The following is a 26,090-nucleotide window of genomic DNA, read 5'->3' on the forward strand; positions in this document are numbered from 1 at the left end:
AGAGAGCAATAAACTTAGGAAAACCCACCTCCTAGAATTCCTACTATTTCCTTTACCCAACAGACATGTACTACAAACCAACTTATGAGAAAGATATAACCTCAGTCCCTGGCCTTCAAAGGAACTCAGTCTAGCTGGGGAAGTAGACATATAAACCAATAATTACATGTGATAAAGGCTATAATGAAGATCTGTAAAAGCACCATAGCACCATAGCAGCAAATAAGCACTGTGGCAGCAAAGAAGAGCTGGGAGGTGGGGACGTAGTCCAAGCAAATTTTATATTCTAAACAAAGAAAGACACAGTGCCACCAAAGAACCCAGGATTTCAGGAACATGGAAGGAAACTGGTGTCCCGGGCTCAATACTATAATACCGTCATGACAAAAACATAGGCTGGATATACATCCCATGTCTTTTGACATCTTTAAAAAACAGATATAATAATCAAGTTAACATAATGCATCCAGAAAAGATACAGCAGAAAACAGTTCCCCAAAAATGGAGAAAGTAAGTTATATATTGTCATCCTCTGTATCCATGGAGCCTTGGTCCCAGGACCCCCATGGATAACAAAGTTGGCAGATGCTCAACTCCCTTGAGGGTATCAGCCCTCTGTATCCCCAGATGCACAACCGTGGATACAGAGGGCCAACTGTATTGTATATGTGTATAGAATAGCCCTACCATTTAAGTTCTAAACTTTCAAAATCCAGCAACCTAAGAGCGGACTCAACTTGTGCAATCTATAATGTCTCTGATTTTAACCTAACACAAGAAATTAAATGAACACCCTAATAGAATGGCTAATGATGTGCACTATTCTCTCTGTCAAGGACACATCACCCCAGTAGGGAGTGAAGAAAGTAGTGAACAAAGTACCTCCATGCCCTAGTCAGCCCAGCTCCACATTCAACCCAGGAGGAAAGAAGCAATGAAGGAGCTGAAAATGGCCACGCAACAAACCAAATTATCACATTCAAAGTTACGGTAAGTAACAGCCCTCTAATAGCTATGTTCTACTGATATGAATAAGTAACAAGAAATAAATGAATTTAATCTTACTATTTAACTCAGTATTTTCCTTTTTTTTTTTTTTTTAGGGCCACACCCAGAGCATAAAGAAGTTCCCAGGCTGGGGGTCAAATCAGAGCTACAGCTACAACCTACACCACAGCCACAGCAATGCCAGATCCGAGCCTTGTCTGCAACCTACACCACAGCTCAGGGCAACACCGGATCCTCTGACCCACTGAGCGAAGCCAGGGATTGAACCCGCATCCTCATGGATACTAGTTGGGTTCATTTCTGCTGTGCCTCAGTGGGAACTCCCTAAGTCAGTATTTTCAATATTACCGTTTCAACTTATAATCAATATGAAAATCATAATAAAGTACTTTACATGTTTTTTTTTTTAACCAACTCTTCAGAATGTGCACTGTGTCCTTCCAGCACGCCTCAGTTTACACTAGCCACATTGCAAGTGTCCAATAGCCCATGTAGCCACGGCTACCACAATGGACACTGCAGGTCTGCAGAGTGCCAAAGCCCTAACAAGGCGGGTGACTCCAGAGTTGAGTTTTGAAGAACCCCGCAAAATCGGTGTTTCTCTTCCCTTTCAAATTCACCTCTTACCTACCCTGTTTTCCTTACCTTTTCATTTAAAAAAAAAAAAAGAAAGTTTGTTAATTTTAAATATTAAATAAAAGTATACCCTGGTCCTATTCTTATAAATCTTTTTATCTCCTGTCTCCTAGAGAAAAAACATAAGCCACCACCACCAAAAAAAGCATTAAGTCAAGCTGTCTTCTCCTAGGTTTAATTTAACTATATGAGATTGCCCATATTCACCAGTTTTTAATTAACATTTCAGATGTTCAACTTAACTCATTCAAGATGTTCCTGAAATGTAATCATGGCCATTGATGGAAAATATAAGTTCCTACCCTGCTCCTGAGCTTTACAGGTGAGAATTTAAAAACTCTACTCAAGGAGTTCCTGTCGTGGCTCAGCGGAAACGAATCTGACTAGTATCCATGAGGACACTGGTTCAATCCCTGGTGTTACTCAGTGGGTTAAGGATCCGGCATTGCCGTGAACTGTGGTATAAGTCACAGACACACCTCTGATCTGACGTTGCTGTTGCTGTGATGTATGCCAGCAGCTACAACTTGGATTCGACCCCTAGTCTGGCAATTTCCATATGCCACTGGTGAGGTCCTAAAAAAACAAAACAAAAAAAATTAAAAATTAAAAAAGTTAAAATAAAAACTACATGCAATTATTTTTATAATTTATAGGTTTTACACTATTAAGTTTTTATATTGTTAATAGCTTTTATAATCGAAATAGTTTCTATAGCCTGAGGTTATATAATTTAAAAGCTTTTATAAATATCTATATCCATCAACATCAAGGTAATAAATTTTTTTTTTCTTTTTATGGCCACACCCTTGGCATATGGAAGTTCCTGGACTAGGGGCCGAATCGGAGCTGCAGCTACTGGCCTACACCACAGCCACAGTAAAGCTGGATCGGAGCCACATCTGCAGCACCCTATTTGCAGCTTGAGGCAACACCAGATCCTTAACCCACTGAGAATCCTTAACCCACTGAGCGAGGCCAGGGACCAAACCTGCATCCTCAGGGATACTACTTGGGTTCTTAAGCTGCTGAGCCACAAGAGAAACTCCACTAAAAATATTTTTAAAGTAAATGTTCTGGAGGCCCCTTGTGGCCTACCAGTTAAGAATTTGGCATTGTCACCACTGTGGCCCATTGTTATTGCTATGGCTTGGGTTCAGCCCCTATCCCAGAAATTTTTTTATACTGTGGGCACAACCAAAATAAATAAATAAATAGGAGTTCCCTCATGGCTCAGTGGGTTAAGGGTCCAGTATTGTCACTGCTGTGGCTCTGGTTACAGCTGTGGCACAGGTTGAGTCCCTGTCCCGGGAACTTCTGTATGCCACAGGTATAGACAATTAATGATTATAAAGTAAATGTTCTATGAGGGTATCCTATCTCCATGATGGTGATGATAATAGCTAATAACAACGGATAATAAGGATAATTCTGGAGTTCCTGTTGTGGCTCAGCGGTAATGAACCCGACTAGCATCCATGAGGATGTGGGTTCGATCCCCGGCCTGGCTCAGTAGGTTAAGGATCTGGTATTGCTGCGGCTGTGGCACAGGCTGGCAGCCACAGCTCTGATTGGACCTCTAGTCTGGGAACGTACATATGCCACTGGTGCGGCCCTAAAAAATAATAAGGATAATACCAGTGCTAACAATTAACAGTTGCTACATCTCATGCTCAACTCTGAGCACTTTATAAAGCAGTGCTATAAATGGCACTTTTCAATGAAATATAGAAGTGTACACAAAAGCATCCATTCCTCAAATGTTTCCTCAAATACAAACATTCTGGAGGTCTTTTGTGGCACAGTGGGTAAAGGATCCAGCGTTGTCACTGAAGCAGCTTGTGTCACTGCTGTGGCACAGATCTGATCCCTGGCCCAGGCACTTCCACATGCCACAGGCACAGCCAAAAAAAGAAAAAAGAAAAAAAATAAAACATTTCAGTCTAAATTATTAAAACCAGTATTTCTAATATTGGCAGCCAAAACGTTCTTTTCAAAGAAATAATTATTCCAGTGTACTGAAGTGAGTTTCCTATTTCCCAAGCACCTGCTTTCCAAAAGTGAATGCCTCTCTTAAATTCACTCATTCACTCAACAAATATTTGAGGACATACAAGTGCCAAGTGCTGGGAATACAATGATCAACAAGACAGACAAGGTCCCTGTTCTCACAGAGTTTAGGAAAACAAAAACTCAACAAAGTAGAAATTTATCATTCTAACACTACACCTTTTAGATAGCTACCTTCCCCCAGGGATAGGAAACAAGGTTAGAAAAAGGTTTTGTGCATCTAAATTATCATCTCCACAAAAAGATAAGAGTAGAGTCTCCCCTTGGTACCTGCAGAAGATTGGTCCCAGGACCCTCCTGAATACCTGCAAATGTTCACCTCTCATATAAAGTCACTTAGGTAGTGTGTGCATATAAGCTATGCCCAAATGCTTTATCTCCAGGTTACTTAAAATACCTAATACAACACTGTAGTATTGTATGCTAGGTAGTTACTGACACAACAAATTTAAGTTTTGCTTTTGGAACTCCTGATTGGTTGACTCTATAGATGCCAAACTCATGGGTACAGAGAGCCAAGAATAATTTTTAAATGTTTTAACTTTCAAAAATATGTTTTCTTTGTAGGCAGCATTAAGATTAGTGTAGCTGTGGTAAGAAAAAGAATCTTGATATCAAAATATTTATGAATTATGAATGGAAAAACAGTAACTTTACAATAATGCAGTAATACACATAACACCCTCACCTAAAGATCAGTTTAAAAGTTAAATTAAGGAGTTCCCATCGTGGCTCAGTGGTTAATGAATCTGACTAGGAACCATGAGGTTGCGGGTTTGATTCCTGCCCTTGCTCAGTGGGTTAAGGATCCAGTGTTGCTGTGAACTGTGGTGTAGGTCTCAGACGTGACTCAGATCCCGAGTTGCTGTGGTTCTGGCACAGACTAGCGCCTACAGCTCTGATTCGACCCCTAGCCTGGGAACTTCCACATGCCGAGGGAGCGGCCCTAGAAAAGGCAAAAAGGCAAAAAAATAAATAAATAAATAAAAGTCAAATTAAATCATGTACCCTTTGGTATGAGGCACTGAGAAAGGCACATCACTAGTTCTATGGTATCCTTACCAAAAATTCATAACCTCAGTCTGACCCAGGGAGTCTCCATTCCGGATGATTTTGCACACCCACCCTCACAAAAGGCATGTGGCAATGCCAGGTGACATTTTTATGTCAAAGGGGCTACTGGCATCTAGTAGGCAAAGGCCAGCAATTCCAAGTGCACAGAGCAGCCTTCCACAACAAAGAATCATGCAGTCCAAAACACCAGCTCTGCCACTGTTAAAAAATAGCCAACAAATCCACACTGAAGACTAATCTACAAAAGAGGGGACTAGAGCTCTTTAAAAGTGTCAAGGTCACAAAAGACAAGAAACTGCCACAGCTTAGGGAAAAAAAAATAAGCAAATATCAAATGAAATGTAGAATCCTGGATCAGATCCTCAAATAGCAAAAGGACATTACTGGAGGAGTTCCCATTGTAGGTTAATGGAAATGAACACAACTAGTATCCATGAGGACGCAGGTTCGAGCCCTGGTCCCACTCAGGCATTGCTATGAGCTGTTGTGTAGGTAGCAGACGTGGCTCAAATCCATGTTGCTGTGGCTGTGGTGTAGGCTGGCAGCTGCAGCTCCAATAGACCCCTAGCCTGGGAACTTCCATATGCCATAGGTGCAGCCCTAAACAGAAAAGAAAAAAAAAAAAAAAAAAAGGACATTACTGGAAAAAAAGAGTGAAATCCTGGAGTTCCTGTAGTGGCACAGTGGTTAACGAATCCGACTAGGAACCATGAGATTGTGGGTTCGATCCCTGGCCTTGCTCCGTGGGTTAAGGATCTGGCATTGTCGTGAGCTGTGGTGTAGGCTGCAGATGCGGCTCGGATCCTGCATTGCTGTGGCCCTGGTGTAGGCTGGTGGCTACAGCTCCTATTCGACCCCTAGCCTAGGAATCTCCATATGCCGCAGGAGCGGCCCTAGAAAAGGCAAAAAGACCAAAAAAAAAAAAATTTTCAATAAAATAAATTTTAAAAAGAGTGAAATCCCAATAAAATCTGTAGTTTAGTAATAGTATCAAATTAATGTTTATTGCTGGTTTGGTTGTTGTACTCTGTAAAGATGTCAACAACTGTTTCCATAAGTCTAAAGTTATTTCAAAATAATTTTTAAAAAATTTTCTGGGGGTATACTTATGGAATTAATAATGGGGCAATTTGCTAAAGTCTTTTTTGCTTTTAGTCTTTTATCACTCCTTGTTATTTTGGCAAAATTCTTCTATGAGTGCAAAAAGATTCCATTTAAAAGGTAGCAGTGCTCAGGTCCCACTACATTTCTTCTAATTAATGCCTCTAGTTGCTTAGAGATTTTTTTTTTTAAATAGAAAAGTAGTAATAAGTACTATTTTTTCATTTTGCTTAAATATGGCATCAAACCTGGAGACTTGATTATGTAATGCTTAAGATGGAAGATGACCCTTTGCTCCATACCAGAAAATAACACAACACTGTAAATAAACCATCCTTTGATTAAAAAAGAGGAGTTTCCAATGTGGTGTAACAGGATCGACAGTGTCTCTGGAGTCCTGGGACACAGGCTCGATCCCCAGTAACACCTGTGGCTTGGATCTGATTCCTAGCCCAGAAACTCCATATGCCATGGGGCAGCCAAAAAAAAGAATAAGAAAAAAGAAAAGATGGAAGGCAGGTCTCTCAGATTTATACTGTACTCAGTCATGCAATGATAGGACTGAAGTATATAAGAATTTTCCTCAAAATATTGTTTATTCTACTAGAAAAAAAATTGAATATGGAATAATTACATCATGAAAGCAAAAGATAGATGCATCTGATGTATATATACAAAGACATCCACAATAAATACCATTCCCCCAAAACTTACCTTTTAAGTTCCTGTTCCAGTTTTTCTATTTGTTTTTTGCTGGAGTTCAGTTGTCCTTCTTGGAAATTCACCTGTGACTCCTTGACTTGAAGTTCATGAGAAATCTTCTGCTTAGTCTTCTCCAGATTTTCACAGATTTCCATCAAGCTTTGGTTCTCCCTTTTCAGATTTGCACCCTCAGTTTTTTCATTCTCGACCTAATGGGGGTTGTTCCAAAGGAAATAGGTCTCTTTTTCATGAGCTCACCAAATATTATTTGAAATCTGAGTTTAACACTAATGACTAATTTTGTGATATGGTTGTAATAATCCAGGTGTCAGTGCTGATGAACACAGAAATTTTAGTTGATCTCACTTTGAAGTCCATTAGTAGAAAAGTTCTATAAAGTTCTACAAAGTCACTGTCTTTGTTAGGGCTACACATCCCCATCCTGGAAAGAGAAGCTTTAATATGCTTTAAAGAATTAAAAAATTGAAAGTAAACCATATAAACCTTCCCTTAACTATTCATTTTCAAGTTTAGCTGCTAAAGCCAGTTAATAGAAGAAACCGAAAATTTTTCCCACTTAGCAAAAACATTTTTGAAGCAGTGATTGTATTACTACCCTGATGGCTGACGCAGAAGTACAAAGGAAGCACTATTTAAGTTTCTATTTACTAGTCCTAAGAGATCTGGGAATAACAAGGTGGAAAGTTCAGTCTCAGAACGCGATATCTATTTGGACTGTAAAGTGCTCTAACACTGACCCCAGATTCAGAGCCAGAGACTTTTGGTCATGTTGGTGCAGGATACAAAAGCAACACCCAATTCATGGCCCCAGCAGCCCTACATATTCGTAGGTAAGCAGAAATGAAAACAGAGGATGGAGAAAATGAGGTAACTACAGAAAAAACACAAGGACTCAATAAAGGCGGGGGGATTACCCCCTAAAGATAACGTAATCATTTTTCTCCAGATTTAAAAGACCAAGATAAAATTGACTCATCCACATGATGAATGAATTGTTTTAAATACCCGCATTTCAGTGATACCTTCTGTTTTTGCTTCTGCAACGCAGCCTCCAGGGTTTCAAGCTGAAACTGCCTTTGCTGCCTTTCTTTCTTCAGTTTGTCCAGCTGTCCTTCAAGCTCCTGGATTTTCTGAAGAGCTCTGGTAGGCAGGCCTTCCTTCCATTCTTCCAAAGCCCAGCTCATTTTGCTCTCCTCTCTTTATTATTCAAACATTTACAAATAAACTGAAAAGAATAACGAGACTATTGGTCTAACAACAGTAAAAGGAAACTTAAAATCTCAGAGACTAAGGAATCTATATAACCACCTCTAAGAATCAAGTTTCAAAACTTCATGTTTCACACTATGGAGGTTCCTCAGAAAACTAAAAATAGAACTAGCGTATGATCCAGAAATCCCACTCCTGGGTATGTATCTGGACAAAACAGTAATTCAAAAAGATACATGCACCCCTATGTTCCTAGCAGTACTATTCACAATAGCCAAGACATGGAAGCAAACTAAATGTCCATTGATAGATGAATGGATTAACATGTGGTACATATCTATAATGGAATACTACACAGCCATAAAAAAGAACGAAATCATGCCATTTGCAGAAACATGGATGGAACTAGAGATTCTCATATCTGTGAAGTAAGTCAGAAAGAGGAAAACAAACACCATATGCTATCACTTAAATCTGGAATCTAAAATATGGCAAAAATGAACCTATCTATAAAACAGAAACAGACTCACAGACATAGAGAACAGACTTGTGGTTGCCAAGGGGGATGGGGGAGGGAGTAGGATGGACTGGGAATTTGGAGTTAGCAGATATAAACTATTAACATTTAGAATAGATAAGCAATGAGGTCCTGCTGTATAGTACAGGGAAATATATCCAGTCTCCTGGGACAGACCATGATGGAATATTAAAAAAAGAATGTGTATGTGTGTATGACTGAGTCACTTTACTGAACAGCAGAAATTGACACAACATTGTAAATCAACCATACTTTAATTAAAAAAATTCACATTTCAAAAGATAACCAAGTATAACATCCATCTTCTCCACCCTCTGCAAAGGTGACTACCAATAACTGTGAAGTAGTACACAGCACACTAGTTTGGCTTTCCCTTGCTTTCTGTTTTTATTTCTCATTTTTTACTTCTTCTATCACTCAGTTTGTTTTCATTATACAAAACATGAATATTTAGTTATAGTTTCAGGGAAATAGATCTTACAAGACAAATAAAATGCATGATAAGTTATTTTGCAAATGCTCTTCTTTCCTCTCTTCATGGTGTTAATTCCTACTCACACTCTGTCGCTCTTCCTCCAGGAAGCCTTCCCTGAGGACATCCATCATAATCTGGTCGTATCTCCCCATCATAGTCTCTTATAGCACAGGGGCCCCCTTCTCTTCCCAGATGGTTATCATTTGTTGAGTCAATGCATGAATGAACAAAATGCCATTTTAGCACTAGATCACTGCAAAATGCAGCAAAATCATTCTCCAGACAGACCTTGCCCAGGAATCAGGTATACAGCCTTAGCGATTCAAATTCCTGCTCAGCAACCTGCAAGATGTGGGACCTTAGGCATGTATTTAACTGCTTAGGGCCTTGGTTTCCTCATTTGTAAAATGGGAATAATAGTAGTGGCAACTCTTTAAAGCTTTAGAACAGTATCTCCTGAGAAGCCTTCTGTACATGTTAGTGACTATATTAGTCCTTGAAGACATTTTTCCATTTGTATATTTCTGCCTATGGTACCAAGATGTAAATGACCTACCTCTTTCTCAGACATATCTTAGAAAATTTAAATCAGCTGGGAGACAAGTATGGCAATTATTCTTTATTCAGTAACCTTTATAACGTCAATGAAAGAAAAAGCATTCATTTTCCAGTTATTTTGGCAACAGAGTCCGTTTTTTGCTAAATGAAACGATCCACAACTGTTTTCGTGTTTTGTTTCAATTGAATTTATCAATGAAATTTTTTATCAGAACAGCTAGTAAGTAGTTGATGAAAGAATATTAAAAAACTATTTTCAGAAACCGAAAGAAGAGCGAGGGTCTCAGAAAACAAAATTTAGATTCAAGCCTTGGAAAGCGGTTTTCTCTGGCATTCACCGCCCCCCACCCTCAGTTCTTTGCACACAGCATCTTAAACTCTGCAGCCATTTACCCAAAAACTACTGAAAGGAACCTCGTGCCTCTCCACCAGCAAAAGACAATTTACACTGCCCCATAGGCTACTCCTTCCACTCCAAACTAACTTGCTCATTCAGGAGCTCAGGGGTGAGAGCACCATACCTCAGAGGCACAGGACTGTAACTCCAAAGCAATTCTGCCAGCCACTGAAATCGTTACATCGAGACGCCATAATGAACAAAATATTAAAAAGAGCAATTTTAAAAGATAGAGGTGGAAGTAAGCAGAGGGAAGACTGACAATTTAAATGCTTTTCTGATTCAAGGTCCAAGAGACAGGAACAAATAAATGGTTAAAGTGCTCACCAGACCCAAGCTCATTTCGATTCGAGGGGACTTGGACAGGTACCAACCATCAACAATCTATGTGGAGCCACCGACACAAAAAGGACAAAAAAATGTAAACCTCCAAGTAAGAAGGTAGGGGGCGGGGTCGATGGAGAATCCTGGATGTCAAGGTTCTTGCAAAAAGTATCGGCAGGACCAGCCTCCTTCTAGAAAATGTTCTCTCTTTTTGTCTCAACTACGTGGAAGACATTCTCCATGGCCGAGTCACTCAAGCCCGAAAAGCGCCCAAGGTTGCGCTTTTGTGACCGTGTGACGCACCCACGCCCAGTACGGCAGGCCCGTTTCACGCTTTCCCTTTATCAGAATCCCCCATCTCCACCAAGAAACCAGAATCCCCGCCTACAGGGCCCACTGCGGGCCCGGGAATGAAAACTCTCCCCATCCTCTAGCAAGGTTCGAGGACAGGACACTTATTCCTCGGTCTTCATCCCATAGCGGAGCCAGGTACACAGACGCATCCGAAGAAATGTGAAAGGCAAAAAGAGAAATGTTCTCGCAACAACAATAGGCACATCGGGCCGCCGCCCAGATCAAGACCCGTGTGCACCTTCTCCGTGCAACAAAGGACAGTCCAAATTACAAGTAGGAGCCACTTGTTTCCGGATCCGAAAGGCTGCCAGTAAAATACCTGCTGATCTCCCAGTCTTCCGCGTTACAGAGGAGGAAACTGATTCCCCAAAGGGCGAGGCCGTGACCGAGCAGGGTCTCTGGACCCTAGTGCTAGCCGACTTTTACCGGGAGCAGAGGGAGCAGAGGGAGCAGAGGGGCCGATGCTCCAGCGGGGTCAGGTGGGAGGAGACGGCGGCCCTCCGCACCTTCAGTGCGCAGAGCGGGATCTCACAGGCACCCCGGTCCCAGGAACCCCCGGCGCAAAGCCAGCGGCTCCATCATGCCCGCCGCCAGAGCCGGGACCCAAGCCGGACGCTCACCTTGCTGGCGAGGAAGGGAAGACAACCCTTCAGAGAGTCAGATCCAGGTACAGCCTCCGCGGGTTTGGAGCCCACAATCCAATTCAAACTGCCCGCGACCGCCACCGGTTTTCGATTCGCCCTCTTCCGGCCGCGACCAAACTCGCCTCCAAGCCTATTGGGCACTGTCAGCAGCTGCGAGCCAATCCGCTTCCGCACACTCGGACTGCCGCCTTTGATTGGCCCTTTCGGATAGATTTAAAAATCAAGCCACACCAGGAGAAAGGCCAGTACCGAGCTACTAGGTTTTTTGTTGTTGTGGGAAGTCAGGGACCACGTGCTTGAGCTGAGGCTGGTAGACCAAAAGAAGCTCTATTTCCGCAGCAGCCAGGGACTGGGCAGACTGATTAGGAGGGTGTGGTCTATCGGCTGCAGCCAGCGGGAGTGTGCTCTCTGGCGAAAACCCTTAATACTGCGCACACGTATCTACTACTAAACACATAATTGAGGAGGGCATAGATACTAGGTACTATGTTGCCATGCATTCTTCATCCAGTGTCATTCTTAAGAATTCTTTAAGGAAAGTATTCTCATTTCTATTTAAAAGTTAGCAGGCTCATAAAAAAAGCATTTAAAATTGAATCTAGGACATGCAGGATTTCACTCTTAACTGCTGTTCTCTGTTGATCGTATTCTAGAAAATGTGATTCTGTGCGTTTGTGAGCTGGAATTCCAGGGCAGAACATGTAGCCAGAGAAATTGTCAAGAAAGTGTATAATCGCTCCTTTTTTATGAAGCTCACTGGTATTGTGTTATTTATGTACTCGTTTTATTTCCCTAAACTAAAAATAAGCATCTAAGGCCTGGAGCAAAACAATGAATTGTTAAATTAATATAACTGTGATGCTGTTGTCCTCCTCAATAGATTCCAATCTTTCATTAGACTGTCCCTGCAGCCTCTTGCCTTTCACTGAAATTCTGCTAGTCTTTCATTACCCAATTCAAACCCCACTTTCTTCTTAAAACTTGGCTATTCCCACCTAGTCCTTAGAAATAATAATTTATAGGTCTTTACTAGAACTTAGTTTATGCTTCACTTTTAGGATTTTTACCATATCTTTTAGCTAAACATACAGATATTGATGTCTATGTTTGCGTCTGGCTCCCTCCTTCAGACTCAAAAATTCCTGTAAGTTTTTTTTTTTTTTTTTTTTTTTTTTTTGTCTTTTTGCCATTTCTTGGGCCTCTCCCCGGCATATGGAGGTTCCCAGGCTAGAGGTCTAATCGGAGCAGTAGCCGCCAGCCTACGCCAGAGCCACAGCAACACAGGATCCGAGCCGCGTCTGCAACCTAAGCCACAGCTCATGGCAATGCCAGATCCTTAACCCACTGAGCAAGGGCAGGGATCGAACCCGCAACCTCATGGTTCCTAGTCGGATTCGTTAACTACTGCGCCACGACGGGAACTCCAAGATTTTTTTTTTTTAATTCATCTTTGCATCCCTAATTAGTCCCTGGTAACTCTGCACATAGTAACTTAAACATAAACCATCTCGGGGAGTAAAACTGCCAGCTGGGGAAGGGACTTGTTCTCTACTACCCTTGGAAGCCCCAAGGAGAGAGGAGAGCACAGGTAGGGGAGAACTTTTATCAGACACTGCCTTATCAGCTAGTCTCTGACTTCAACACCAATTACCATTCCATTGCTTCCCAGGGTAACTTTTCAACTATTAGCTGCCTAAAGACAATAGAACCTGAAAGACATATAATAGAGGATTTTCAAGGTCTGAATGAAAAATTTGCCTTCACTCTTCTTTCATTCATTACTTAGCAGGTATCTGTTAATGACCACTGTATAGCCAAGCCTTGTGCTACACTCTTCTATAATAAATAAGAAAGAAATGCATTCACTTCTCAAACAAGGGCATTATGTGGTGCAGATTATTGTAGCAATTTCAGTGATATTTCTATGACTTCAATGTTATGGTTCCCTTCCCCTACCTCTATTTTTCCCGTTTGTTTATTTTAGGGGGAGAACTGGGTGAAAGCTAACCAATCAAATGTAGATGTTTTTAGAGGGTCTGTTTTCAGCTCCTAGCCTTTCTTTTTAAAATCTGTTTCCTCACTGAGCCAGTCTACTCTCTGGACTATTCATCCACCATCTGGACTTTCTATCTATGCATCAGCGCTCTTGAGTCTTTCTAAGTTTTCCTCTCCAGCTTAGATGCAGGGCCAGTCACACTTTTTAAAGGTTATACTCCATTGAGGGTTATTATAAAGTATTGGCTGTGTTTCCTGTGCTGTATAAGATATCCTTGTAGCTTATTTATTTTATGCATAGTGGCTTTTACCTCTTTTTTTTCCTCTCACTGTCTCTTTTTTTTTTTTCTTTTTGTGGTTGCACCTGTGGCATATGGAAGTTCCCAGGCTAGGGGTCAGATCAGAGCTGCACCTGAGGCCTACGCCACAGCCACAGCAACACGGGATCCTTAACCCACTGAGCAAGGCCAGGGATCAAACCCCCCATCCTTACAGAAACAACATCATGTCTTAATGCACTAAGGACACAATGGGAACTCCTGGTTTGTACCTCTTAATGCCCTACCCTACCTGTCCCTCCCCGCTCCCTTGATCCACTAATTTTTCTCTATATCTGTGAGTCTGTTTCTTTTGGGTTAAATTCATTAGTTTATTTTAATTTTTAGATTCCACATGTAAGTGATATCATACAATATTTGTCTTTTGCTGTCTGATTTATTTCACGAAGCCTAATACCCTCCAAAAATATATATCTCACATCTTCTTTGTCCATTCATTTTGGATGGACCTTAGTTTGCTTCCATATCTTGGGTATTGTCAATAATGCTACTTTGAACATTGGGGAGCATACATCTTTTCAAATTCGTGTTTTTGTTTTCTTTGGATGTATACATAGGAGTGGAATTAGTGGATAATATGGTAATTCTACTTTTAGTTTTTTAAGGAACTTCTGTACACTTTTTCCACCAAGGCTGCACCAAACTGCATTCCCACCAGTGGTATAAAGGGATCCCTTTCCTCTACATCCTCACCAACTTTTATTATTTGTGGTCTTTTTAATGATAGTCATTCTGGCAAGTGTGAGGTTATAGCTCATTGTGGTTTCGATCTGCAATACTCTGACGATTAACTATGTTAAGCATCTTTTTATGTACCTTTTGGCCATCTGCATGTCTTCTTTGGAAAAATGTCTATTCAGGTCTTTTGCCAATTTTAATCAAGTTGTTTGTTTTTTGATGTGGTGTTATATGACTCTCTACATATTTTGGATATTTATCCCTTATTGGTCACATCATTTGCAAGTATTTTCTCCCACTCATTAGTAGTTTGTCTTTCTTTTTTTGTCTTTGTTTGTTTGTTTGTTTTGCTTTTTTAGGGCCGCACCCATGGCAAATGGAAGTTCCCAGCTAGGAGGCGAATCAGAGCTACACCTTCTGGCCTACACCACAGCCACCCAATGCTGGATCTTTACCCACTGAGCGGAGGCCAGGGATTGAACCTGTGTTCTCATGGGTACTAGCCAGATTCATGTCTGCCGTGCCACCATGGAACTCCCCAGGCTGTCTTTTCATTTTGTTTTTAGTTTCCTTTGCTGTATAAAAGCTTTTAAGTTTAATTAGGTCCAATTTATTAATTTTTGCTTTGTCTTAGGAAACAGGACAAAAAATACCTATTTAGCTATGATTTATGTCAAAGAGTGTTCTGCCTGTTTTCTTCGAGGAATTTTATGTTTTCTGGTATTACATTTGAGTCTCTAATCCACTTGAGTGTATTTTCATATATAGTGTTAGAGTATAGTTTCATTCTTTCACATGAAGCTTTCCAGTTTTCACACCACCACTTACTGAAGAGACTGTCTTTTCTCCATTGAGCAAGGCAGGGATCAAACCTTCATCCTCATGGAGTCTAGTCAAGTTCTTAACCCGATGAACCACAGTGGGACCTCCGTTTTTTTTATTAATGTTTCAGCTGTATGAATACTAAAAGCACTTTACAATTATCCATATATCTAACTATGAGATTGTCTCTCCCACTACATTGTTGGTTCCATGAGAAAGCAACCCTGTCTGAGTGGTGGGAGCCATGGTATAAAATTACTGGGACATTACTGGAACAAATGGTAAGTGTATTTTTTTTTAATAATGATTTTTATTTTTTCTATTATACAGGGTTCTGTCAATGAGTGTATGTTTTTGATTTGATTTGATTTGGAACCAGTTGTTGACATTTTTCCATCTCTCTTTTTTTTTTTTTTTGGCCAAGCCCAGGGCATGAGGAAGTTCCCAGGTCAGGGTGCAGTGCCCCAAGCCGCAGCAGTGTCAACGCCAAATCCTTAATCACTAGGCCACCAGGGAACTCCCCATCTTCTTATTTGCAACACTTGTATGTTTATATGGTTTAAATGCTTTTTTGTAAGCACTGCGTGAATTTATTTTGTTTTTGTCCATTATGAAAATCTAGATCTTATAAAAAATTATTGCGCTATGAACTATATAAAGTACACTTATTTTAGGTGGATAGTGTGATGAATTTTGAAAAATACATACATCTCTCTTAGCAACACCCAAACCGGAAAACATTTCTTCATACCCAAAGGTTTTCTTGTGCCCCTTCCCTCTTATTCACACTAAAAACTCTCAGGCACAGGCAACCACTGAACTGTTGTCTGTCACTATACATTAAATTTGTGTTTTTCTAGAGTTTCATGCAACTGAAATTACATAGCATGTACTCATTCGTGCCCAGCTTCCTTTGCACAGAATAATGCATTTGAGCCTTATCCTTGCTGTTCTACATGCTTGTGTTTATTCTTTATTAGTAATATTTCTTTGCATGGATATATAATTGGCTTATCCATTTATCTGGCCTTTTTGTTTTGTTTTATTTAAGCATAGTTGATTTACAATGTTGTGTTAGTTTTAGGTGTAGAGCAAAGTAATTCAGTTATACATATTTTTCACATTATTTTCTCTTATAGGGTATTACAAAATACTGAATATGGTTCCCTGGGCTATACAGTAGGTCCCTTTATCTGTTGATTGACATCTGTGTCGTTTGTCATTTGAAGCTATTATGAATAAATTGTCTATGTATTTATTTATGTGTATAAGTCTTTGCGTGGAAAGTTTTCATTTCTCCTGTGAAATGCATAAGAGTAAAATTACTGGGACAAATGGTAAGTGTGTGTATAACATGTTTTGCTTATACTTTTATTTTCTTTTCTTAAAATATTTTAGTTTATTTATTCCAGTTTTATCAAAATGTAATTGGCATACTTCACTGTATAAGTTTAAAGTATACAACATAATTATTTGACCTACGTATAGCATGCAATATTTTCACAATAACTTTAATTAACAGGCCATCATCTCATAGGTAGAAAATTATTTTATTTATTTATTTATTTATTTGTCTTTTTTAGGACTGCACCTGCGCATACAGAGTTTCCCAGGCTAGGGGTCCAATCAGAGCTGTAGCCACCGGCCTACGCCAGAGCCACAGCAATGCGGGATCCGAGCTGCGTCTGTGACCTACACCACAGCTCAGGACAATGCCGGATCCTTAACCCACTGAGCAAGGCCAGGGATCTAACCCACAACTTCGTGGTTCCCAGTCGGATTCGTTAACCACTGCACCACTATGGGAACTCCTTTTTTTTTTTTTTTTGAAAATTAAAGAAATAGAGAAAAAAAGAGTTTTTCCTATGATGAGTACTCAGGATTTACTCTCAACCATTTTTGTATATAACATGTAACAGTGTTATCATTACCCTGTTGTGCATTACCTTAGTACCTACTCGTAACTATACGATTGCACCTTTTCGCTGCCTTCATCCAACCCCCACCCCCATCCCCTGCCTCTGGTAACCGCACATCTGATCTCTTTTTCTATGAGTTTGTTTTTGAAGCATAATTGACCTACAAGGGTAAGTTAGTTCCTGTTACACAACCTCGTGATTACATATTTCTACACATTTCAAAATGATCACCACAAGTCGTCTAATTACCATAGATGTGTAAGAAGCATCCACTATCTTTTCCAGAGTGGTTGTATATTTCACATTCCCACCTTGCAGGAGTGTTCTATGCCTGAGCCACATCATCACCAACTAGCGGTAGTCAGTTGTTATGTCATTCTAATTGGTGTGTATGTTATCTCACTGTGGGTTTAATTTGCACTTCTCTGATAACAAATGATATTGAGCCTCTTTTGACACGGTTGTTATCTAGTTGTATATCTTCTTTTGTGAAGTGTCTATTGAAATATTTTGCCTATATTTTATTAAGTTGATCTTCTTCCTATGATTTCTCACAGAGGCTGGATACAAGGCCTTTGTCAGATATGAGCCCATTTCTATTTCTTGATGATGTCTTTCAAAAAGTAGAAACTTTTCATTTTGATGGAGTGTATTCATTTTTCTCTTTTATGCATCATGCGCTTTTTTTGTGATGAAACTGCCCCAAATTTACAGACAGTCTCTCCTGTTTTCTTCTGGAAATTTTATAATTTGAATTATTTAAGTTCATGATTTGAACATTTAAGTTCATGACCCACTTTGAGTTTATTGTTGGGTGCAAAGTTGGGATCAATACTTACATTTTCCCAAATAGAGATCTTGCTCTTCTGCCACCATTTGTTGAAAAGATTAGCCTCTCTTTATTGAAAGCAACTTCACTGAAAATTAATTGAATATACAAATAGGGATATATTTCTGTCTCTCTATTCTGTTCTCCCGATCTGTATGTCTATCTTTTTACCTGAATCACACTGTCTTAATTAATATAGCCTTATAGTAAGTCATGAAATTAGGTAATGTAAATCCTTGGTTTACACCTATGATCTTTTTGAAATTGTGTCATTTATTCTAGGATCTTTATTTTGCATAAACATTTTTTTGCTTTTTTTTTTTTTTTTTTGGCCAATGGACATTCAGTATTCATTCTAGTTTCCTGAAGTTGTCTTTTATTTATTTATTTATTTATTTGGCCACACTTGTGGCATGCAGGAGTTCCTGTGCCAGGAATCGAACCCATGCCACAGAAGTGACCCAAGCCACAGCAGTGACCATTCCAAATCCTTAACTTGCTGAGCCATGAGGGAACGCCTCCATAAAAATTTTAGAATAAGAATATTAATTTTCCAAAAGCTTTCTGGAATGTTGATTGGGGTTGTGTTCCTAGGTGAGCAGTAAATAGCCAGCACCCTTGGATTTTCTTGATTTATGGCACCAGAAAAACTCAGGCTTTGGCCCAGCAGCAAGCTGAGAGCCACTACAGGGCAAAATCAAGGGAGAGTGCTGTGCCTGACCATATCATCCTCAAACCTAACAACACCGGAGGTAACTCTGGCAGATAAGGCCAACCCTCTGGCAAGCCTCAAGGACAGAGTCATTGCACAGACTCCCCAGCATCCTGGAGCAAGGCTATGTTTTCTCCAAGAGGGAATGACTCACCATTTGAAAGAGGCTCCTGGTCTGCTACTGGTTTTAGTAACAACTGAGCACCTGAACTTGCAACATCAGGTATGTTCATCCCTATCTGAGGTATTGTCAGACCCACCAAGTCAGGCATTCTAGCGAGTGCAGCAGGAACCCTAACCCTAACCCTAACCCTTGGGCAGTAAGGCCCAAGCGGGTCTAAAGGACACAAATAACTTACATAAACAAGTCACCAAAAGTCAACTAGTTCTGTTTCACCCAGGCTTTGCCTCAATGCACATCTATAGATAATACACATCCATGCCTATCTTTTTAGGTTCCCCAAAAAAACCAACAAAGGAGAAACTGCCTAATCCTCATTTACAAATGGGTTGCCTGAATATGATGGGTGTCCTGAAAATAAACTGCCACTCCCTGCATCACCACAAGGTGGAACTTCAGTGGGCAGAGCTGTGAGCAGAACAGCTGATCGTCTACTTCATAGGGAGGAAAAGGTAGGATATACTTCTCTTGACTTCTCCCCCTCCCCTCTCTCACTCTCCCTGCTCCCCACATTGCTTCCTGGAATCATCACCCAAATGAACTGCTTCCATCCAAGTCTTTATCTTAGTCTCTGCTTTTGAGGAACCCAATCTACACAGAAGTTGCCATACATATATGATTTATTATATTCATCAAGTGAAAATTCCATCTTGGTCTCTCAAATGTTTGAAAGCTTCTATTATACAGGCAGAACCTCGCAATCTCATCTGTGAAATTAAAAATGTAATCATAATGGATTCGCCTGGTGCTGATGGTTTTAGACCAGAGGTTTCTGATAGGTAAGGGTCTTTTATGCTTATTTTGTACATATCTAGACTTCTTTGACCGGGAACCACAAGTTTAACACATCCTTTGGGACGAGAATTAATTTTCAAAGCTTAATACTAAGGGATTCTTGATCCCTCCAGGAAAGAGAGGCTTGAGGGTAAATATTACATATTCAACATACCAGCATGATTTTTTTTTTTTTTTGGTCTTTTTTAGGGCTGCCACCTGCAGCATATGGAAGTTCCCAGGCTAGGGGTCAAATCCGAGCTATAGTTGCCAGCTTACACCACAGCCACAGCAACGCCAGATTGTTAACCCACTGAGCAAAACTAGGAATGGAACCTGCATCCTCCTAGATACTAGTTGGGTTCATTACTGCTGAGCCACAACGAGAGCTCCCATGTTAGCATGATTTCAATAAAGTTGGTTACAAAAAATAAAATTTCAGTTCTTCACGTGTTTTAAGTAAAATAACCAGAAACCATATGAACATTACTCAATAGTAATTACTGAAGCACAAGAAAAAGGATCTAAAACTTTTAAGAAGACTTTTCTATTCCCAACCACTAGGTGATCCCCTATACTTTAGAAAGTCTTTAGAAATTATAGCTGATCCGTACCTCCTGGGACATTATCCTTCTACCACCCCTTCTTTCCTTAGTCTATCTACTGTTCTTGTTTACTCTCTTTTTAAAATATTTACTTGCTTAAAATAGAGGAAAATCAAAGGAAAAAATAATTCATAATCTTTCTGCTTATATAATCTTTCTTAGTAACAAATAATAAAACAATGTGGCTCAATGGGTTAAATGTCCCACGTTGTCACTGCAGTAGCTCATGTCCCTGCTGTGGCACAGGTTGGATCTCTAGCCCAGGAACTTCTGCATGTTGCAGGTGTGGCCAAAAAAAACACTTTTCTAAGGTATAAAAGATGAATTCAGGAAACTAAAATGAATATTGGACATCCACTAGATTGAAATCGTAATTGCTTAGTTGAGGTCAGTGATGTCAAGATATTGCCAAAAATTCACACAACCAGTTACTGACCAAAACAAAAACCAAAAAAAACTAAAAAAGCAAAAAAAGGTGCAAATTAAGCAAATAATTTAAACAGATAAAACATTTTCATTTTGCAATCGGTTACCTTATAGAAACACAAAACATATTCTCACAATTCTTGCGATAGTAAGGTTTATGAATGTAATGATATAATCTATATATTTTAAAAGTGTCAGTAGCATTTTTTAAGGGGGAAACAGGTTCACCTAGTGCTTATTTCTTCCAAGGTATTAAAATCAACATTCATTATATTTTCTAGTCTTCAGTTGGAAACCTGATCCTCAAAGAAAGAACGTGGCTGCTATAGGTCCACGTTCCCAAACAGGCAATGACACAGCCAGAAATAAATCTCTCAACTTGCAAGACAAGTTCGCTCAAGGAGATGACAGTATTTATATGATGTGACCGAATTTACATTAAATTTGTCTCTAGCTCACTTTCAATGTCAGTTTTGATCCAGGTGTTGGATTGGCTATGGAATAAAATGCTTGATTCTCCCAGCCCCCTCTAACCAGGGGGCTGACATCTTGGAATAAAAGGTAAAGGAATTCCCTAATCCAGGAATAAAAATTTAGGGTCCCTAAGAATATCATGGAAAGGTTTTTTTGCATGCGAATTTTGGTTATACCCTTGTTCTGACTTAGCAGGTTTGGAGTACAGAAGTCCACTTTGTGAAGCATCCTTGCGGTCCGTAGAGAAAATGAACATACTTCCTGATTTGCTTCTATTGTCCTGGCATCCCTCTGGTTTAATGTGTGTCCCAGAATTGTTGTTGTTGTTGTTATTAACAAAACGTTCTTTAAAATAGTTGTATTAAGCCAAGCTGGGTTTGATAGATTACTTTGTACTTCTGTATTCTACCATGGCCTTTGCCAGTAGCGTGTGAGAGATGTGTAATAAGCAGAGTTCAACATTTCACATGTGGTTAAATCTGAACTATCGGTGATAATGCCTCTCACTTTTTTGAAACCCGCCTTGACACAGATAAGTCCTCCGCTTTAAGGATAGCGTAGCTGTCAGTATGGTTGCATACAGGCATCTTGGAACAGCTAACTTCTGGTCCTCAGTGAAGTGGGAGAAATATGTCGGCTGTCCCTGGTGGTCCTACTGGTGAATGAGTCATTGTGCCTTAGTCCAGAGTGAGGCCCTCAAAGTGGTCCCTGGTGGCCTAGCGGTTAGGGATCCTGCCTTGTCACTGCTGTGGCTGGAGTTCAATCCTTAGCCTGGGAACTTGGGCTTGCCGCAGGCGGCCAAAGGGAAAGGCAAGATCCCTATCAAACACTTTGGACTTCCCTTTGTGGAACTGCAGTTATCAGTGTAGTGGTTCAGGTCACTGCAGTGGCTCTGGTTCAATCCCTAGTCCAGAGTGCCTCAAAAAGTAAAAAAAAAAAAACAAAAAAAAAAAACAATCGGCCTGGGAGATGAGGAAGCTGCTCGTTGGCCAGCAGGTGGGGTCGTTTTGAAATTTTGTGAAATAAATGTGGGAAATAAATGTGGGGAGTAGAAGAATGCCCCAGTAGAGCTGATACAGAGAGGTGTGAGCAATCCTGCTGAAATGGTTTTGTCTCATATTAGCCAGTGTAAATCTACAGTGATTTATAGCTATCCCCCACTTTTAAAAGTTGGGTTTACACCAATTCTGGTACCTTTTTTGGCTAACTGGAACAACTCTGAAGGAGACTTCACTTTCACACAAAAAGGCAGAAGGTGAAAATGGCATTTCGTGTTTGTTTTGCAGGAGCTCTTATCGAGGCAGCCCATACCCGGAGCAGTGAGAGTGGCACCACCAGACTGTTCCCCTGGACCACACGTGGCATCTCAGCATCTGTCCGCCATAGTTGTGAACACCTGTGCTTTACCTGGATTCATTCTGTGCATTGCTTAGCCAGATGGGTCCCGAGGTAACTGCTCCTTCGCTTTACACTGTTTCAGCTTAACGGAAGGTTTCATGAGAACACTCTACTTCCATAAAGCAGGGGAAGCTGTATTTACTTTAATGCTGTTAACAATTTTTAAAGATTTTGCAGTGAACCCTCTCAGCAGCAAGAGCTCAAGAAGCAAAGCTAAGCAAAACAAAAACACATGTTTGGTGAAAATTAAGTACGGAATTTTTATTTGTCAGTAGATTTGATGATAAGTGTACAACATACATCAAATGTTTCCCAGCGTTCCACCTCCCACCATGGGACCTGTAGTAAGGAAAACTAGATGACATAAATATGCTATAAAGACCTCAGAATTTGCTTGAAATCTTAGTCATTATTTTAAAGTTTCTTGGACAAGAAGCAATAGCCGTTAATGTGTTTGGTTTAATTAATAGAACTCTGCAGATAGCTAAATGACTCATTTTTTATGTCACCAATTGCTTCAAATTTAAAAAATGAATTCTAATAATTCAATTTTTCATGAAATTTATGGAATTAAAGTAAAAACCTCACTAGACCTTATTGTGATTACTATTGTAAATTCAGTTAAAAAGTTTAATTTTGAAGATAAAGTTACTCGTTTTGTGAGGAGCATATGAGTACAAATTCTGCATACCATCTATCTCTTGTCAATAAATTTCTTACTAAATAAGAGATATAGAGAACAGAAATGTTCTTCAAAACTTTTAGAGAATTGTAGTTCTTAAAATTTGGAAACATGGAGATACTGAAATTTATCCAATAAAAGCAAGGAAATTTTGAATAAATTAAACAGTGAGAATTTAATCAACTTACACACTTCACTTTTGAAATTCTATCACTGTGCCTTGGAATATTCAGACTTGTGGAATAATCTTTTGATGGATCCTCTTGTTTTTATTTCATAAATGTATATTCTGAAGCAAGAGGAAAGGAAGCTGGCAAAGCTAACAATTTTGATGCATCTAAATAACACAAAATATTTTAAAGAAATATAGAGAGGCAACATACTGACAAGTTTTGTCAAGGATTTTTTTTTTTTTAAATCTACTCTGAATGGAGACAAACATAAGGCACCTGGCTGAAATATTTACACGTTTCAAAATAAAAATAATAGAATTGAGGAGTTCCCGTCGTGGCTCAGTGGTTAACGAATCCAACTAGGAACCCTGAGGTTGCAGGTTCGATCCCTGGCCTCGCTCAGTGGGTTAAGGATCTGGCGTTGCCGTGAGCTGTGGTGTAGGTCGCAGACGCGGCTCAGATCCCACGTTGCTGTGGCTGTGGTGTAGGCTGGTGGCTACAGCTCCGATTAGACCCCTAGCCTGGGAATCTCCATATGCCGCAGGAGTGGCCCAAGAAATGGCAAAAAGCCAAAAAAAAAAAAAAAAAAAGAGTAGAATTGAGAACCCCCTTCATTTAGCAAAGTGTGTCCTGAGCTTACCATGAGTAGTCTCACCACCTGAAGAATAATCTCTTAGTTCAAAACACTGTGAGCTCCAAAGAAGAGTAAATTGGAAAAGACTGGAGTTCTATCATGGCGCAGCAGAAATGAATCCGACTAGGAACCATGAGGTTGTGGGTTCAATCCCTGGTCTCGCTCAGTGGGTTAAGGATCATGGGTTGCTGTGAGCTGTGGTGTAGGTCGCAGACAAGGCTCGGATCTGGTGTTGCTGTGGCTCTGGTGTAGGCCAGTGGCTACAGCTCCGATTAGACCCCTAGCCTGGGAACCTCCATATGCCGCGAGTGCGGCCCTAAAAAGAGAAAAGACAAAAAAAAAAAAAAAATTGGAAAATACTCGAAGTTTAATGAAAGCATAACAATAAGGTCATATTGAAAACAATGTGTTTATCAGAAATACCTCAGTAACCAAGTATTCACAAATGATACAGTTAAGAAATTGAACACAGTATATAAATATATACCAACAATTATTCTGCTTATATTATTTTTAATAGGTAATCAAAATAAATGTTTCAAAGAGTTTAATACACATGGCTATATATGTTTTTCAGAAAGAATTTTTTTTGGAAATGGCTTTTAAGGAAACTATTTTATAGATCCAATAATATCAAAAAACAATTTATTGGCCAATAAATGAATATGTTAAAAATGATACCTATTAAATAATTTTAGTCACCCCTTTTATTCTCAAAAATGTCTTTATTTGGCAGCTAAATTTTATACTACTCTTTTTTTTTTTTTTTTTTTTTTTTTAGGGCCACCTGTGGCATATGGAGGTTCCCAGGCTAGGGGTTGAATTGGAGCTGCAGCTGCCAGCCTCCACCACAGCCACAGCAATGCCAGATCCCCAGCCACATCTGTGACCTACACCACAGCTCAGGGCAACACTGGATCCTTAACCCACAGAGCGGGGTCAGGGATCGAACCTGCAACCTTGTGGATACTGATCGGGTTTGTTACCACTAAGCCACAGCTGGAACTTGAATACTTGCTCTGTTTTAAGACCAAATTTAAGAAACATTTAAATCATTTATGCCCTGTATTAATTGTTTCTAATTTTTTTTTTAATGGCCACACCCCTGTCATTTGGAAGTTCTCAGGCCTGGTACTAAATCTGAGCCACAGCTGTGACCTATGCAGGTATGGCAGTGTAGGATCCTTTAACTCACTGCACCAGGCTGGGGGTCGAACCCATGCCCCACTTTTACCTGAGCTGCTGCAAATGGATTCTTTACCCACCGTGCCTCATCAGGAACTCCTGGAACTTTTTAAGCAGATTTATGGAGGTTCTCTATTGTTGTTTTAGGGCACTGGACATTGGATTAAAGACCAGAGAATGAAACATTTTAAAACTGTCTCATCTGATTCCAAGCAAAACATAATCCTACGTATTGAGGTTGTAGGTTTAGCTCGTTGAATTTCAAGGAGCCGTTGAATGACCAACAGGACCAAATGCCCAAGAGTGAAGAAAGGTTTCCTGGGCCGTGGGACTTGCAGTACCAAAACTGTGACAGTCTCAGACAAGCTGAGATCCTGGTCTCCAGACATCTTGTACATGAATTCAGAGCCCAGCGTGTTAAGGTGAAGTCAGGTTGGCATGTGAAGAAAAGAAATCATGCATACGGGGCCCCTGAGCCAAGATTTCAGAAAAAGTACTCTTCAGGAGTTCCCGTCGTGGCGCAGTGGTTAATGAATGTGACTAAGAACCATGAGGTTGCGGGTTCGATCCCTGGCCTCACTCAGTGGGTTAAGAATCCTGTGTTGCAGTGAGCCGTGATGTAGGTCATAGACACGGCTCGGATCTGGAGTTGCTGAGGCTGTGGTGTAGGCTGGCAGCCGTAGCTCCAATTAGACCCCTAGCCTGGGAACCTCCATGTGCACCAGGTGCGGCCCTAAAAAGACAAAAGACAAAATAAAACAAAGGACTCTTCACTGTGTACTGGATACAAAATAGAGGGCAGCTTTTATGGCCCCTTATATTCCAGTCCTCACTTCTCAAACCAGAAAAGCCTGAGATAAATGTCGTATGAGGGTCCCTTCCTCCTCCTTTCTCCCAAGGGGAGCCCTGACTTGGGTTCTTCACATCCTCAACCTGAAAACCACTCCCGCCTGCAAGAGCTGATGCAGTGTTCGAACAGCCTCCAGAGAGTGCCTGATTTTATAGGAATGGAGTTCCCCAAATATCCACCCAAAAAGGTGAGCACTGATGCTGAATGCCTAGCCCCACGCTAGGCACAAGTAAGTTTCAAGGAATTTATGTGGAAACTGTGAACAATGGATCACAGGGCCTCCAAAAGGTGGAAACTCATCTGA

At 40.3% G+C, this 26,090-nt stretch overlaps 1 protein-coding gene and 1 long non-coding RNA gene across 2 annotated transcripts in view; one reads left to right on the plus strand and one right to left on the minus strand.

The window, feature by feature from the left end:
• LOC106505039 overlaps nt 1-1,134 on the plus strand; it is a 52,739-nt gene extending 51,605 nt beyond the window's left edge. Inside the window, exon 3 of the long non-coding RNA XR_002335972.1 lies at nt 837-1,134. This is a non-coding gene — a long non-coding RNA (uncharacterized LOC106505039). The remainder of the gene's footprint in view (nt 1-836) is intronic.
• Nucleotides 1-11,244, minus strand: part of CENPF (centromere protein F) — a 63,856-nt gene extending 52,612 nt beyond the window's left edge. The window contains 3 exon segments of the mRNA XM_003130395.6: nt 6,604-6,800; nt 7,635-7,837; nt 11,088-11,244. Coding sequence (XP_003130443.4) covers nt 6,604-6,800; nt 7,635-7,796 — 359 coding nt within the window. The 5' untranslated portion in view covers nt 7,797-7,837; nt 11,088-11,244.

The sequence above is a fragment of the Sus scrofa genome, chromosome 9, assembly GCF_000003025.6.
Source record: "Sus scrofa isolate TJ Tabasco breed Duroc chromosome 9, Sscrofa11.1, whole genome shotgun sequence".
Lineage (NCBI taxonomy): Eukaryota > Metazoa > Chordata > Mammalia > Artiodactyla > Suidae > Sus > Sus scrofa.